The sequence below is a fragment of the Tyto alba genome, unplaced genomic scaffold (genome assembly GCF_018691265.1).
Source record: "Tyto alba isolate M040663 unplaced genomic scaffold, T.alba_DEE_v4.0 Super-Scaffold_18, whole genome shotgun sequence".
In the NCBI taxonomy this organism is placed as follows: Eukaryota; Metazoa; Chordata; class Aves; order Strigiformes; family Tytonidae; genus Tyto; species Tyto alba.
In genome coordinates, this window is record NW_024881280.1 from 22,271,800 (window position 1) to 22,285,664 (window position 13,865).

Consider the following 13,865-nt stretch of genomic DNA (forward strand, 5'->3'; position numbering starts at 1 on the left):
CTGGATATAGAATAAGAAAACTGGTTAGTTGTTACCAGCTGTCATGGTTCAGGGCACAAATTGAGAAGCTGAGAGAGAAGGGCTCAGTATTCAGCAATTTTAGGCTCTAAATCTGCAGGATCATTTTTTTTTTTTCTTTTGTGCATATGAGGACCACAGTTCAGCTCAAGACTACTTATACATAAAATTAAACATGTGGGGCTTTTCAGTTTTCTTGGTTCATTGAGCTTCAGCAAGTCATTTAACTTCTCTGTATGCCATTTTGCCTTTTAAACACTCAAAAGTTCTGACCATACCTGCATGGTGTGAGCATTCAAAGCAAAGAGTATTTGCTTTTCTGAGATTTTATTGTTCTCAAGAAGAAGGTGGGAAACAGTTCAGAGACAGAACAAGTTTGCCTGTGATTTGTGACGTTCTAATAACACCAAACATCATTACCGAAGGGCAGGACTAGTGTTCATTGGGAGTTGATAGGAAGTAATATTTCTCCCTCTTCAAATGAATAAATACTATGGGAGAATGCTTTCTATGGGGAAAATGTATGAACATGAGGTAAAACTGCTAGCTTTTCCTGAGCAGATGGCAGAGACTTCCAGGAAATATTTGGCAAGAAAATCCAGGAGACCTTTGCCTACTCATTTTGGCACAAACTTTGTAGAAATCTTGTCACTGTAAGGAGTAGGTTTCAATGTCAAGATTTCTCCTAAAAAAAGAGAATAGGTGTGACACCAAATGCATGGATACAGTAACTGTCAGTGCTAAAAGTAATTCAAGCTTATAGAAGGAGGTATAGAAAAGGTTTTTCTTGCACAAATAGAAGTAATAAACTTTGCATAAAATTGGTATATAAACCATTGGACTCAAGATGGAGTAATTAGGTGAAATTCTGTGATCTGATTAAATAATCTGATGAGTGTCATTTGGCCTTAAATATGTCAATATACCCTTTATTTCAATTATTGTTAATTTGTTAACTCTTTAATATCAGCCACATGCTCCTGTGTGAATGGTCCATCCAATACTAAGATCCTGGTCTATATGATAAGCGTGTTGTGGATCTCAGTGTACTGAAATACAGATGAGGTTACGGCATAGTTGTTTCAGGATTTATTTTTCTTTCTCATAAACTCATTTGTTTTAGGCAATCAGTGTATGCCATCCTGAGAAAGCAGAGGAGTGATACCTTTCACAAGGTGGCATTAAATCCAGCATAGATATAAAGTCCTGATTTTGTATTATCCTGTACTGTGTAGCAATCTACATCAATGCAAAGTAGGGTGAAATGCTATCAAAATAGACCGTGTTTACCACTCACTTTTCCTGCTGCTAGTGATGGCACAAGGTGAATAGTAATGGTGAGCTAGCTCATAATCTTCCAAACAGAAGGTAGAGAGCAAACAATTTGACAAGATTAGTTATTGTGGACCACAGATAAAGGCTTAATATTTTAGCCAAGGCCTGTGTAAGCCAGGTTTATTTTGAAATATGTCTGCTGTCAGGAGCCCAACTGGCTGTATTTACTTCTAAGTTTAATCATATACAGAATTACTCTTTTGGGTTGAGAAGACGCTGAAAGGGATTTAATAGGAATGCTTGTTTTGTGACAGTGCTTTTCAGAGGCAGAATGGTTTGCCCTGCCAAATTTAAGGCCTGTAAGTTTAATGGAACATACTTTTTGGAGTGACATTACAAACAGAGTTGGGCAGGCAGGAATTGGTGGCGGTGCCTGGAGTGATTAGATTCAACACTGTGGTCTACCACAGTTTAGAGCTCGCTGATGCTGCTAAATCAGTCTCTAAGGCTTGTGTTTTAAGACCAGAAAGGACCATTAATACCAGTCAGTCCAGCCACCTGTCTAACACAGGGCACCGAATTTTACTCAGCAATTCCTGCATCAGGTTCAAAACCATTGCTGAACTCCAGCGTGTCGTTTAGAAAGACACTCAGTCTCCAATCCAAAAGATGCAGTCAGAACTTTGTTAAGCAGAGAGAGGCAGCCTGGTGCATCTGATCTGCATGTACGCTTTATCACTATGATGATTTATGAAGGAATTGTTACAGACTGACCATTAAATGCAACCAGCAATGTTTTTTAGTGAGTCAATCAAAAATTATTATTGTTCACAAGGTAGACTTTTGAGGTGGCAAAAATAATACCTGAATTGAGGAATAAGAATAATTAGAGATTCACTGAACCATCCAGAGGTAGGAGGGCAGTGCCTCTGTAGCATGGTAGATAGGCAACTCACTGTGAAGTCATACATTCCAGGCTTTGATCCAATGAATATTTGTACATTTTATTCATTTGGAGCAGCCTCAACATTTGAAAGTGAGGACAAGCCACCTCAGCAGCCAGTGTTAGCTCAGTACTACTCCCTTGAGAGGGAAGCAGCTGGGGTCCAGTTCCCTCATACAGATAATAGAGCTGCACAAGTTTCCTCTACCCTCTTGAGTAAATGATCCTATCCGAGTAACTGGTTTCTGGGCAAGACTAATATCACAGCAGCCTCTCTTCTCTGTGTCATTTGTTTCCTCGACTTTTACAGAAAATGCCTGAAAATGAGTACTCCATTTAGGATTCGATGAAATATATCCAAGAGGAAGAATGAAGAAAGGAGAGGGAAAGGAAAGCAGTTTCTTTTATTCTGAGATTAAATTAAGTGAATTTGTTTGTATGACCACTCACCAAACAGTCATTCACTGAGCTCTATTGCTAAACTGCTTATAATGCTTTTTTCCAGTGCATTTTATTTACCTAATATATTTTCAAATGCTTGGTTTCTAAAGGGAATCAGTGTTAGCAAAACACATTCCACAAGAAGCCAGGAATCACGCAAGTAAGGCCATCTTCATAGCCTGAGCCTAATCTTATCTACTGGAAAGATAACCAAGGGTTATAGTTTAGGTTTATAAGCCTTTATATAGCATTTCAAAATCCAGGAGGGTTTTGTTTTTATCGCTTAACTCCTCCATCTGCAGGTAGAAGCTATTGTTTTCGGCTAGTCTATATATTGCTTTGCAGATTAGGACATAGACTACTTGCGGGATGCCCTTTTCCTTCAGTTCAGTATCCATTTGGGCTATTTCTGGGGCATGATGCCCTGGAAGATCACCCTGTGACTGTATAACTCTGTCATATTCAGAACTTGTGGATAAAGGGCGCTGCTCTCCTTTGGGCTGAGTTTCTTTGGCCCGAGATGGAGCAGTGTGGGAGGATGTACTGATCTATGTGGATTTACGCAGTTGCAGAGTTTTTGCTGATCCCATACTATAGTTTAGAGCTAGACTTCTTCAGCAGAATATGTGGAAGAGGAGAACAAGCCAAAGATGCGCATAAGAGTCAGCAGTAGGGACCAGTAGGTAACATTTTTGCAATTATACATCCAGCTTCTGGGCTTCCAGAACAAACTACTCTGTCAGTAAGGATATTAAGTCTGCTTTATGGAGACTGATTCTAAAACCAAAATTATTTATACTCAAGGGAGTAAAGCTCTGGAAGGCTTTGCTAAAAATCAAAGCAGATTGTCAAAAAGTTCAGGAGCTATGTAAGAACACTCCATATAACAACTTACACTCCATACATGCATTTTGTCAGGTATATGCATAAGTGATAAGAGAACACTATTTAAAATAGCTGGAAGAGGGATTGAGAATGGTTGCGAATTTGTCTTGTGAAAGACATACCTAGCAGCGTTCTTGTTTAGGTATCCTTCCTCTGGATAGGAGGACCTTCTTAAAGCTTAGCAACACTTTTAAAAGCATGTATACAAACTGGTAATATCATAGCAGCAAGCCCCTCAAGGAAAATCTTTTTATTTCTGTATTAAAACACAGATTCACCTGCTTAATTCCAAAGTTGTATTGAGGAGGCATTAGGCCTCTGCAATTCAAGACTCTTCACGGTGATGGACCAGATGTCCCTTTACTATGTGGGGCTTTTTTTATTTTTCCATTTCATGGAAGCACTGAGATGAGCATTACAGAAGTAGGTAGTGTAGATAAAGAATATTTCTAGTGCTCATCTTTGTGCTTTTCATGGATGCAAATTCCATCTGTCCCAAAAAACACAGAACTTTTTTACTTTGGATATGTGCGAGTCAGTATAAATAAAACCAAACTTGTACCTCTTCATCTCAATACGTAGTTTGTTCCTGTATTTTATATGTGATTTTGTAGTTATTTTGCATGCACACATACAGTAATTGTGTAGAGGATGCTAAAGTGTCATTTGCTAAAAGAATTTATTTGTTAAGGGACAGATTTTCTAGAATTATTTAAGTACCAAGAAATAGTGACCGTTACCTAGTGGGATACTCCATAATCTCTAAACAAGAAATTGAAATCTGTGAGAATGAGGAGTGAGACCTTAAGAAGCTTTGTTGAACATTCCTAAAGGTGTCTGTCTGCCCTTGCACATTTGGACCTTCAGCACTGCATCAGAGTTGCCCACCATATGATTATTCTTTCTGACCTAAAATACGAGCCCATATACTTCCTGAATTACTTGTTTGGTTGCTTCATGAGATGCAAATTCAGTGAGTGTCCGCACTTACGTCTCAAGTGTCATATTGCACATTTAATTTACACTGTGAGGACTGCTTCCTTCACAAGCAAAAAGACAAATGTCATTGTTACATCTGTGTCTTAGGATACAGTCAAACATACTCAATACTGCTTTCAGTTAAGTATGGTGATGTTATACTGGCAGATATATCGTGATTGCTCAATGTAATATAAGTTGCTTTCTTCAGGTCAGTGTCTTCCGTATTTTGAATAAAACTCTACAAACACTGAGACTTTTAGGGAAGTTCCCAGCACCTCCCATTCACCTGTTTAGATATTTAAGTTACCTTTGATATTGAGGTATAAGACTATTCCTTCAGTTTAGCTCAGATTAAAATGCTCAGCCTCCAAAAGGAGCTGTTTGCAGCATCCCACCTTATTGACAAGAGGCGATTCTGCCACCCTCATCCCTTGCAGGTAGTACCTCATTGACACAAACAGCCTTGTTAGCTGCCTTTTATTACTCACAAAGAAAAATGTTTCTAAGTGTGAGTCGGGATGGCAGAGTTGGGCCCTTGATGAACAAAGAGTCCAGGATTATCATTCCGAAAAGCCCCCTGAGGCCTGTATCAAGAGTTATTAACCACTGATTCAGCCCATGGCATTATTTTGTAGGCTTAAGTGGGATTTCTGTAGTATATTGGGTCTTGTGTCTGTGTAGGGGTGAATTTTGCCCTCTGTTATTTTATCTTATAAATAGCTGTTACAGTTTCTCTTTTACGTTATTGTTTAAATCTCTTTCAAAGGTATGGTTTCTTAATCCCCTGCTGCTTTTTTTTTTTCTTTCTTCTAATAAAGAATAAATAAATTTGCAAATCCACACATGACTGAAACAAAAGGCAAATAAGCCCTACACGGTTTGTATTTGGTGCAGGATACCTCATTTTGATGTTTTCAGTCATCATTCATTTGAAAAGCAGAAGCTATGATTGTTAAGCCTCATTATTTTCAATGAAGCCTGACAGTTTCAAGGTTAAACAGAAGACAGCTACTTTCATCCCAGTGGTATTTCTCTTCAAACATGGGCAGCTCTTTGCTAACTTGTTCTGCTCTGGTGTGCAGTGTCATTGCTTGGTCACAGAGTGGTGCACATCTAAGCCCAATTGCAGGACAGTGTGTAAGCAGTGACCTCCGACCTATGTCTCCCCAAAAGAAACCTCAATTATTGAAGTAATTTTTCCCCCACTTGTATAGGCCATGGAGTATTTCTTTTTAACTGAACAGTGATTTAAATAAGCCATGATCTCAGATTTTACTATTCTTCTGACTCCCAGAAAACAATTTGCAGCCCAAACCTTCTGTCTATCCAGACAGTTTTCAATGTTTCTCCTGTGCTTTATGTCTCTGAAGCACATTAGAGAGGGTGCTAGCTTGAGAGAGAGAGACCTCCAGTGATAGTTGCAGAGGCTGAGAAAGCTGCAGTGCTTCTGAACACATATGCTGTTAAGTAAGGACTGATCTGCCGTTGCTTTCTGAAATTCCACATGTACTAACATCTGATTTAACAGGGAAACTTCTCAGTAAAAGAGGCTGAGGAAACTATGACCTATGAGTAGCACAGTTAAAACCCTTAGAAGCCAGAAAACATTGATTTATCTACTGTGAGAAAACTTTCAGGAGCAAATAATTTGTGAAAGCCCTGACTTTATACTTGCATGGACTGTCTGCACTGAGTTATGACTGGGTGCTGCCTTCAGAAAGACAAGGCAGTGCAGTGGTTGTATGTTACAAAAACAGGAAAAATGCACTAGTTGGTTAAAAAATAGAAGCAATACTTGGAAAACTGAAGAGAGAGGAGTAGCTAAGCAGTTTTTCACCTGTGCTTTCACTCCTTTAGAGTGAATTACATTCCACATACGTTTGCTGGTGTCTGATAATTACATTAGGGTGGTGAATTCTTAATCTCATTTCAGGAATTAAGTCACCTGGTGAGTACAATGAAAGGTGTAGCTTCATGGTGCTTGGTGGTTCCTGGAAAACAAGAGTGTTTCAATACGTACTGGGCGCGTTAGTCATGACTTGTGGCAATAAATCCAAGATGTGTTAACTAGCTTTCCTGCACTGAAGTTACTAATACATCCATGAGATAAATGAATTTTGCAGTTTTGATAAAGCTGTTATTTTTATTTCTTATCTGTATTCCTCATGTTGTGTAATATATTAAAACAAACAAACAAACTGTCTTTTCAGATAAGAAAAAATGGTCACCTTTGCAACCGTGAATACAGCTATTTGAACCTGCAACTCTTTATACCCATTATGGAAGTTGTGTGTATAATATGTTGGGTATGGGTCTAAGAGTGTTCTACTACACACATTGTCTGCTTTTATATAGTTAGTTTATTTGTGGGAGAGCTTTTATTGAAGGATTTCATAGAATACAGATAAATTGAAGAAATAGCTTGAATGCATGATTACTGGAGTGCTGAAGATAAACGTGTGCAAATGGAAAACTCTGAACAAATTTAGCCTTTTGCATTTGCCTACATACTTTAACAAAAGGAAAGACCAAATTAAGCCAGTAAGATGCTATAACATGATTATAGCCTGTGCCTTAAAGCTAAGAAAGGATTATGTGATCCTCTGTTCTACTTATTTAGACTGTCAATTTTTCTGTAGTTGTGTTGACATAATAATCATACAGACCACCTTTAAAATATCATCATCCACATCCTCAGAAACTTGGTTTGTTGAGTATTTTGAAAAAGTTTTTGACATAAAACACATGATGGTTTAGGCATAAATTTATAAACTGGACAATAAAAGTATCCGTTGGAGAATGGGCAGGGTATTTTTTAAGGGGAAACAACAGCTAAGTGTTACATTTGACAAGAGCCATGGACCACTCATATCTTAAAACATGCAAGAATTGAATGTCCTGCTTACACCAAAGTGTATATGTGCCACAGGATTGCTGCACAGGGTTTTGTGTTAATGCCTTACAGGGACCTCAGATCCTACATATACTACAAAAGAAAAGTGAGTTGATATATATCACTGACTGCAGATGGGTTGGGTTGTAGGTTAAAAAGTTTTCCGTAAGTTGTCTGCATTTTCCCTTAATGTCTGTCTTTTACAGTAGTGCTTTGTTCCTGAGCATGACCACCACCAGGACAGCTTGGTTCAGTGCAAACACTGTCTCTTTCAGCCAGAACATTCCTAACGTTAGCTTCCTTGTTTTTTTCTCTCCTCTCCCTCTCCCCTGCCCCCTCTCAGGTTGGAAAGGCTGGTGGACGTCCTGAGGAAGAAGGTTGGAGCAGGGACCATTAGGACCGTGATCTGATTGAAAGCTCTAGTCTAAGGAAGCATTCACATCTGGTGACCAGGCTGCTTCATTCAGCACTGTGTAAACACTAAAGCCTTAACTTAGCAAACAGTTGTTAGAAGTGGGACACTCCAGCGACATTCCAAGCTGAGATAAAATCAAATCATAAATGTTTAACTACTTTGCTGCTGAGTTCTGTGATTTGTTGAAATGTTTCACTGCAAACATGTATTTGTTTTTAAGCAGATGCATTGTGGCACTGTGTACTGTGAAAAATTATGTAGATGCTTATTTTAACAGTCTGTCCTCTCAGTGTTACTAGACTATAGTCTGCTGCAAGACACAGCTTGATCATGTTTTCAAATACTGCAGTCTTCAGGTGCAAAATCCTGCAAAGCAGTTTCAAAATTTAAATCCCTTATGTTATTTGTGAGACTGCAAACAGTCCAGTATTTGTATGTTAAATATATTAATTGATAAAGTAGGTTCACATTCAAGAAATATCTCTAGCTAGTATATTGGAGATTTTTTTCCTCCTTGCTCATAGCCCGTTGAATTGCAGCTAGTGACTGTGGCTACATCTAAGGAAAGGATGCATGTATAGGTTGAATAGCTACTGCTAGTACATGGCATTTTGAGCGTATGTTAAAAACAAATATACAGTTAGGTTTCACTGGAGGTACAGCTTCATAATTTGCAACATGAAAGCCTTGTGACATTGTACAGTATCTCAGACAGTGGGGAAGGTTTCTTGTATTGTTTTTAGTCACTTCTCTGTCCTTTCCTATGAGGGAAAATCTCTCAAATATTCAGAAACCACCTTATGGAGTCAAAATACTCCTTTTCAGTATAAGGGAGGTCCCTCACCCATTTCCTACAAGACTTTTTGTCTGCTTCTTCTAGACTTCTGATTGCTCTGCAGTGCAGGAGTACCATCCAGGTTGGGTTTGAGACCAGATTGCCAACCCTCTGCTTTGTGTACTCCTGAAGTGCCCTAGGACTAACTCAAAGGCTGATTCCACAGAGAGGGGAGAAATTGAGGGGTGAGGAGAAAAATTTGAGGTACACAGACATTATAGACCTTACAGATACAGGAGAGTTGGACCTAGAGTTTTATTTGTGACCCAAACATCTCCCTGTATTTAGTATGTCTTTGTCATATGACCAAAGGTGAGCAGAAAAGTCAGATCAGTGTTCGTATAAACCTACTGAAGAAGGCAGCTCTAATCTCCTAACAGCCCAAATTCAGGAATGAATCTCAGGAGCATGGTGGGCTTTAAGCTACTCCTAGGACCAGCCAGCTCAGGTAGGGTGGATGTAGCTCCTAAGGCTTCCGCTTGGCTACTCTGCTTTGTGTTTAACGTTGTTATGCTGTCTTCCATCTTAATGTTTGCTTGTAGAGGTATCATGATAGGACAGTCTTACTGAAGAAAACGAAATTTTAATTTTGGATAGAAGGAGACATTTCAATGCCTGTTCTTCCTTTCAAGCACTTCCATGTTAAACTTTAATCATCTGCAGACCTAAGCTCCTCCTAGTTTCAGTCAACCAAACCTAACCCCTTGCAGGGAGATGAGTAGCATTCCTCCAAGCCAAATTTACCCAACTCACTTCTAGAAATTTCTGAAGTGCTCCTTTTTGACCTTTGGTCAATCCTAAGATAGCCAGTGAGTCTGGAGTCTCTCCCCAACACCTATTCAGTAGGAAGAAAGTTTAATGCTTCCAGACCAGAGGACTGCCACCCTCCAGCTCCCAGCCCCCTCACCATCTCCTGTGTGCTGCTGTCCAGAGCTTGGGTGACTCAACTGCTCTTTTTCCTGATGGTCTCATTGAGCTTCAGGGTGCCAGGTGAAAGACGAGATCCCCTGAGCTGTCAGTGCTGTTGAACTATTTCTGCTCTAAAGATTAAAGATAAAAATGTAAGGACTACTGTACTGTGCTAGACCAAAGTCCAGCTAGCCCAAAGGCTGCCTTTGGCAATAACTGGTAGAAGATGCCTAGGAAAGGGTATAAAGTCAGGCCAGCACTCTTGACATTTCTCCCAAATAGTCTCTCAGCAATTTGTTGTTTAGGGGCTTTTTGAGCCAGAGGTGGTATCTTTGTACTTAGCAGCATTTTTTCATGGCCTGGTTTTGAATCCATTTAAACTTTTAATATCTACTCATTCCTCTCATGAGGACTTATGCAGTTAACGATGCTTGAGTGAAGAAACAGTTCCTTCTCTTTGTTATGAACAAGCTCTATTAATTTGCTACCACCTAGTTTTTGTATTCGAGAAACAGTGAACAACCATTCCATGTTCATATTGTTTCCATGTCCCTTGTGATTTTACATATTTGGCATCCTTCCCCCACCATCTCTTTTCCAGAGGGAGCCCCTAGTCTCTTGTAAAGAATCTGTCTCATGTTTTTAATTGGCCTTGTCATACTAATCTATTTCTTTTCAAGATCTGCATTGTTTTTACTGAGATACAACCAGATTTGTGCCTGATATTCAAGATACAGATAAATTGTGACTTTAACAGTTGTCATAATTATGTTGTCAGTTTTATTCTCTATGCTATTTGTAATCATTTTTAACATTGGATTTGCTTTCTTGGAATTAATATTTCTGTAATAATAATAATAATAATAACAACTCTAGTTCTCATTGCTCAGTTGTGATATTCAGCTCAGAGTTCATCATAGGGTGTATGAGGACAGAACTGTTTTCTGAATGCATAACTTCACATTTATGGGTATTGAATGTCATCTGTTGTTTTAGTATGCATTTCCTGGTGACCGTGAGCTCCTATTCCATCTCTTCTCACAGCTCATCTTTACTACTCACAGTCACATGGTATCATCAGCATCTCCGTGCTGAATATGGTAATATGAAAGATGACCGTCTCCAAATTAACCCCGTTTTCAAGGTGATTTCTTAGTTAAAGCAAACAACATGGACTGTGGAACAAAGATCCCTATAGGACAATAAGGTAACTTGCCTTCACTATGACAATGTTACATTTATTCTTACCCATTGTTTGACTCTAACTTTGAACTACTTATTTTTCAATTTAAAGATCTTCCCTCTTACTCCTTGGCAGCTTTGATGAGGAAGCTTGTTTGCTAGTTTAGAAATGCAAGTTTACTAAATCAGGGTTTGTTTTCCATGCATGAATGTGCTAAGTTCCTCCTTCCCCTAGGAGTATCAAGAGCTTCTCACCTTCCCCCAAGTCTTTCTGCCTCTGAGCAAATAATCTTGTGAGTTCAGGCTTCATACAGCAAGACTGTTTGACCTCCAGCCTCTTGTGTCCACCGGTTTTGTTTGGGAAAGTAGGATCAGTCAGGCAAAAGCCATCTAGCAGGCTTGATGTCAGATACATCTGGTTGTGGGTAATACTTTATTCAGTAAAATTAAGTGGTAATTTTGCTTCATAATTTTCCTTTTTACACATTGTACCTAAGATGAAAAAATATTTCCTGAGTCTGTCTTATGTCTTCAGTAGCCTGAAATTCAGTGAAATTTTTAGTTAGGGGGTTTTATCATCGTGTAGACAAATTACTTTGAATCATAATTAAATTAAGTGTTGATTTTTAAAATTCAGCTAGAAATGTTTGTCTTCTTTGAAAACGAGCTTGGGAAGTTTACTGTGCTGAGAGGTGAAGATTCAGAAATGGTTGGGTTCTCACTCTTCCTTGCTAACAACCTGGTGTGTGGTCTTTGACAAATCCCTTAGTGACAGTCATAAAAGGTATGCAGCCCCTGAAGAGGTGCCTGGGCTCCTTGGGGGTTTGCAAAAGCATCTGTGTGGCTAACGTCAAAACACTTTCTCTTCTTCACCAGCTGAAGTGAACAGCAAAAGTCACACAGGTCCCATAATGCAGGCCCAGCCTATAGTGCCCTCGGGTGAATTTCTGGGCCCATTGAACCCAGTCTGAGTTTTGCCTTTCAGTGTAAGGAGGGCAGGAATTCTGGTCTGGCAAGTAGAAATAGGCGATAATGATAACGTGGGTTAATTGGCTTTTATTGTATAGTTTATTCATTAAGAACTGATTGATGTCTGTGCAGAGCTCTGAAAGTGAAAAGAAGCCTGCCCCTATACAGCAGACATGCAATTGTCACTTCTGTCCTGATTTATGAGAGAAGGATGAGATTGCATCAGATTATGTACCAGGAGTAGCAATTCATTTGCCTCCCGATGGAACAGCAGTTCATGATGAAAGGTGGTTCACCATAGGCAATGCTTATGGTGACGGTTGTAATTACTGGTCAAACTAGAGTCCCTGCTGTCTTGAAGAGCACTGAGATACTTAGAAACGTCCTTTCCCTGTGAGATTTTGTGTGTTTCTCTTGATAGTCCTGCAGCACGTTATGCATTGAGAGCCATTTCTGGTATGTGCCATGGTAAAATATGTAAATAGCATCATGTTGGCTCGGGATAAGAGTGTTATTAATGCTTTTCAGTACTGTAATTATATTCATAGTAAGCCTTCCCTAAGCCTTCACTAATTAACAATATTGTGACAAATCAAGTTTAACAGAAAAGAACTGTGGACCTTTAGTCATTTAGTACTGTTTTTCATTCAGCCCACAGCCCAAAACTGGTGGCATGGTTTTCTGTACTAGTGTTGGGAAAACTGCTGATATTTGAAAAGTTCAGAGCCAGTTCAGTCTTGTTAGTGGAATCCTGTAGATGAAGTCAGTTTGATTCCTCTTTAAATATATTCACAAGAAAGTAAGATCCATTAGTTAATCATTAATGTAGGGGAATATTAAAACTGCTTTTATAAATAAGCCATCATATTGAAATAGTTTAGTAATGTCAGTATGTTGTCATAGGCACATTTATTTATTTATTTATTCCAGATCACAGGACATTTTACAAGATACCTTAATTGTCAAATTAAATGGCTTTATAAATATTCTTATCAGGTGATGAAGAGTTGTTTCATGTTTAATCCACATACACAAATGAACTTGCTACCTAAATGTCAGGATTTCTCTGTGCCTTTATTTTCTTCATTTAGAATAATTTCAGATGAAGGATGTTAGGTCTGTTGGGTTTTTTCTTTTTAATTTGTATCCCAGAAAATTTTCCTCCCGTGCAAGAATAAACTATGAGGCACATGAAATCACTGACAGGCGGTTTCTCTGATGCTGTGCTTGCTATGACCGCAGCGTTACACGTACTGACTCTTACCGCTGTAACATTTCACATCAGGTCCGCAGAACTGGACTTTCTCTGTTTGTTCTTCTCATGCATTGGTAAATAAAATGTATTCACAAGTCCAAAAAACCAAAGTGGTGTTCTCATATTAGGTTGATTATAAGTCAGCTGTTGAGCTTCAGTGGTCTAAACATTTCATTCTTCAGTTTTGTTGGGAGCACATGTGTTCTGGGAGGCTTTTAAACAAATACTTGAAATGGTTGAAAGATTTACATTGCCAGTGCCTAGCTAAATATGTAGTCTTTAGAAAAGACATGGTTTATTTTGGCACCATTTGAAAAACTCAAATATTTTAAACATTTGTTAAGTTCGAGCTTGCACATTTGAACTAGAAGTTTGCATTCCAAAATTGCATCTCGGGTTACCTGTCTCTCTCTCTTTTGTATTTTATAATCCCTTTATTAAAATAGTCTGCAAAAAGAGTTGGGTTTGGAGTGTGGTTTTTTATTGTTAATTGTAAAATATTGTCATTAAGTTAATCAATTTTAAGGTAACATTTACCTGGTAACTATTCAAATAAAACATCAGAAATGCAAAGCCAGAAGTGTTTTCAGAATTTAGGCCTTCATGTTGGTTAGCCAAGACTTGGTTGTAAAATTAGTCAAATACAGGAATAGTAGCCAAATCCTGCGGTGCTTTACTGTTAGACATACTATGTACTGTGATGAGTAAGTACTAAACCTGATGACGAGTGCAGGGCCAGGCAATAAAGAAAACAGGTTGAAAATGTGTATTGAACTGATAAAATAGAATAGTTTAAGGAAAGAGAAAAGCTGTCTCTGACCTGAAGTTGGTTTTCTTTTCCTCCCCTTGGCAGAAGGGAGGGGC

The 13,865-nt window shown here is 38.7% G+C and overlaps 1 protein-coding gene across 2 annotated transcripts in view; it reads left to right on the forward strand.

Moving 5' to 3' along the window:
• MIPOL1 (mirror-image polydactyly 1) overlaps positions 1-13,459 on the forward strand; it is a 192,089-nt gene extending 178,630 nt beyond the window's left edge. For both annotated transcript variants that reach the window (XM_042790920.1, XM_033008656.2), the window contains exon 13: positions 7,780-13,459. In XM_042790920.1, coding sequence (XP_042646854.1) covers positions 7,780-7,846 — 67 coding nt within the window. In that variant the 3' untranslated portion in view covers positions 7,847-13,459. The remainder of the gene's footprint in view (positions 1-7,779) is intronic.
• The last annotated feature ends 406 nt before the right edge of the window (positions 13,460-13,865 follow it).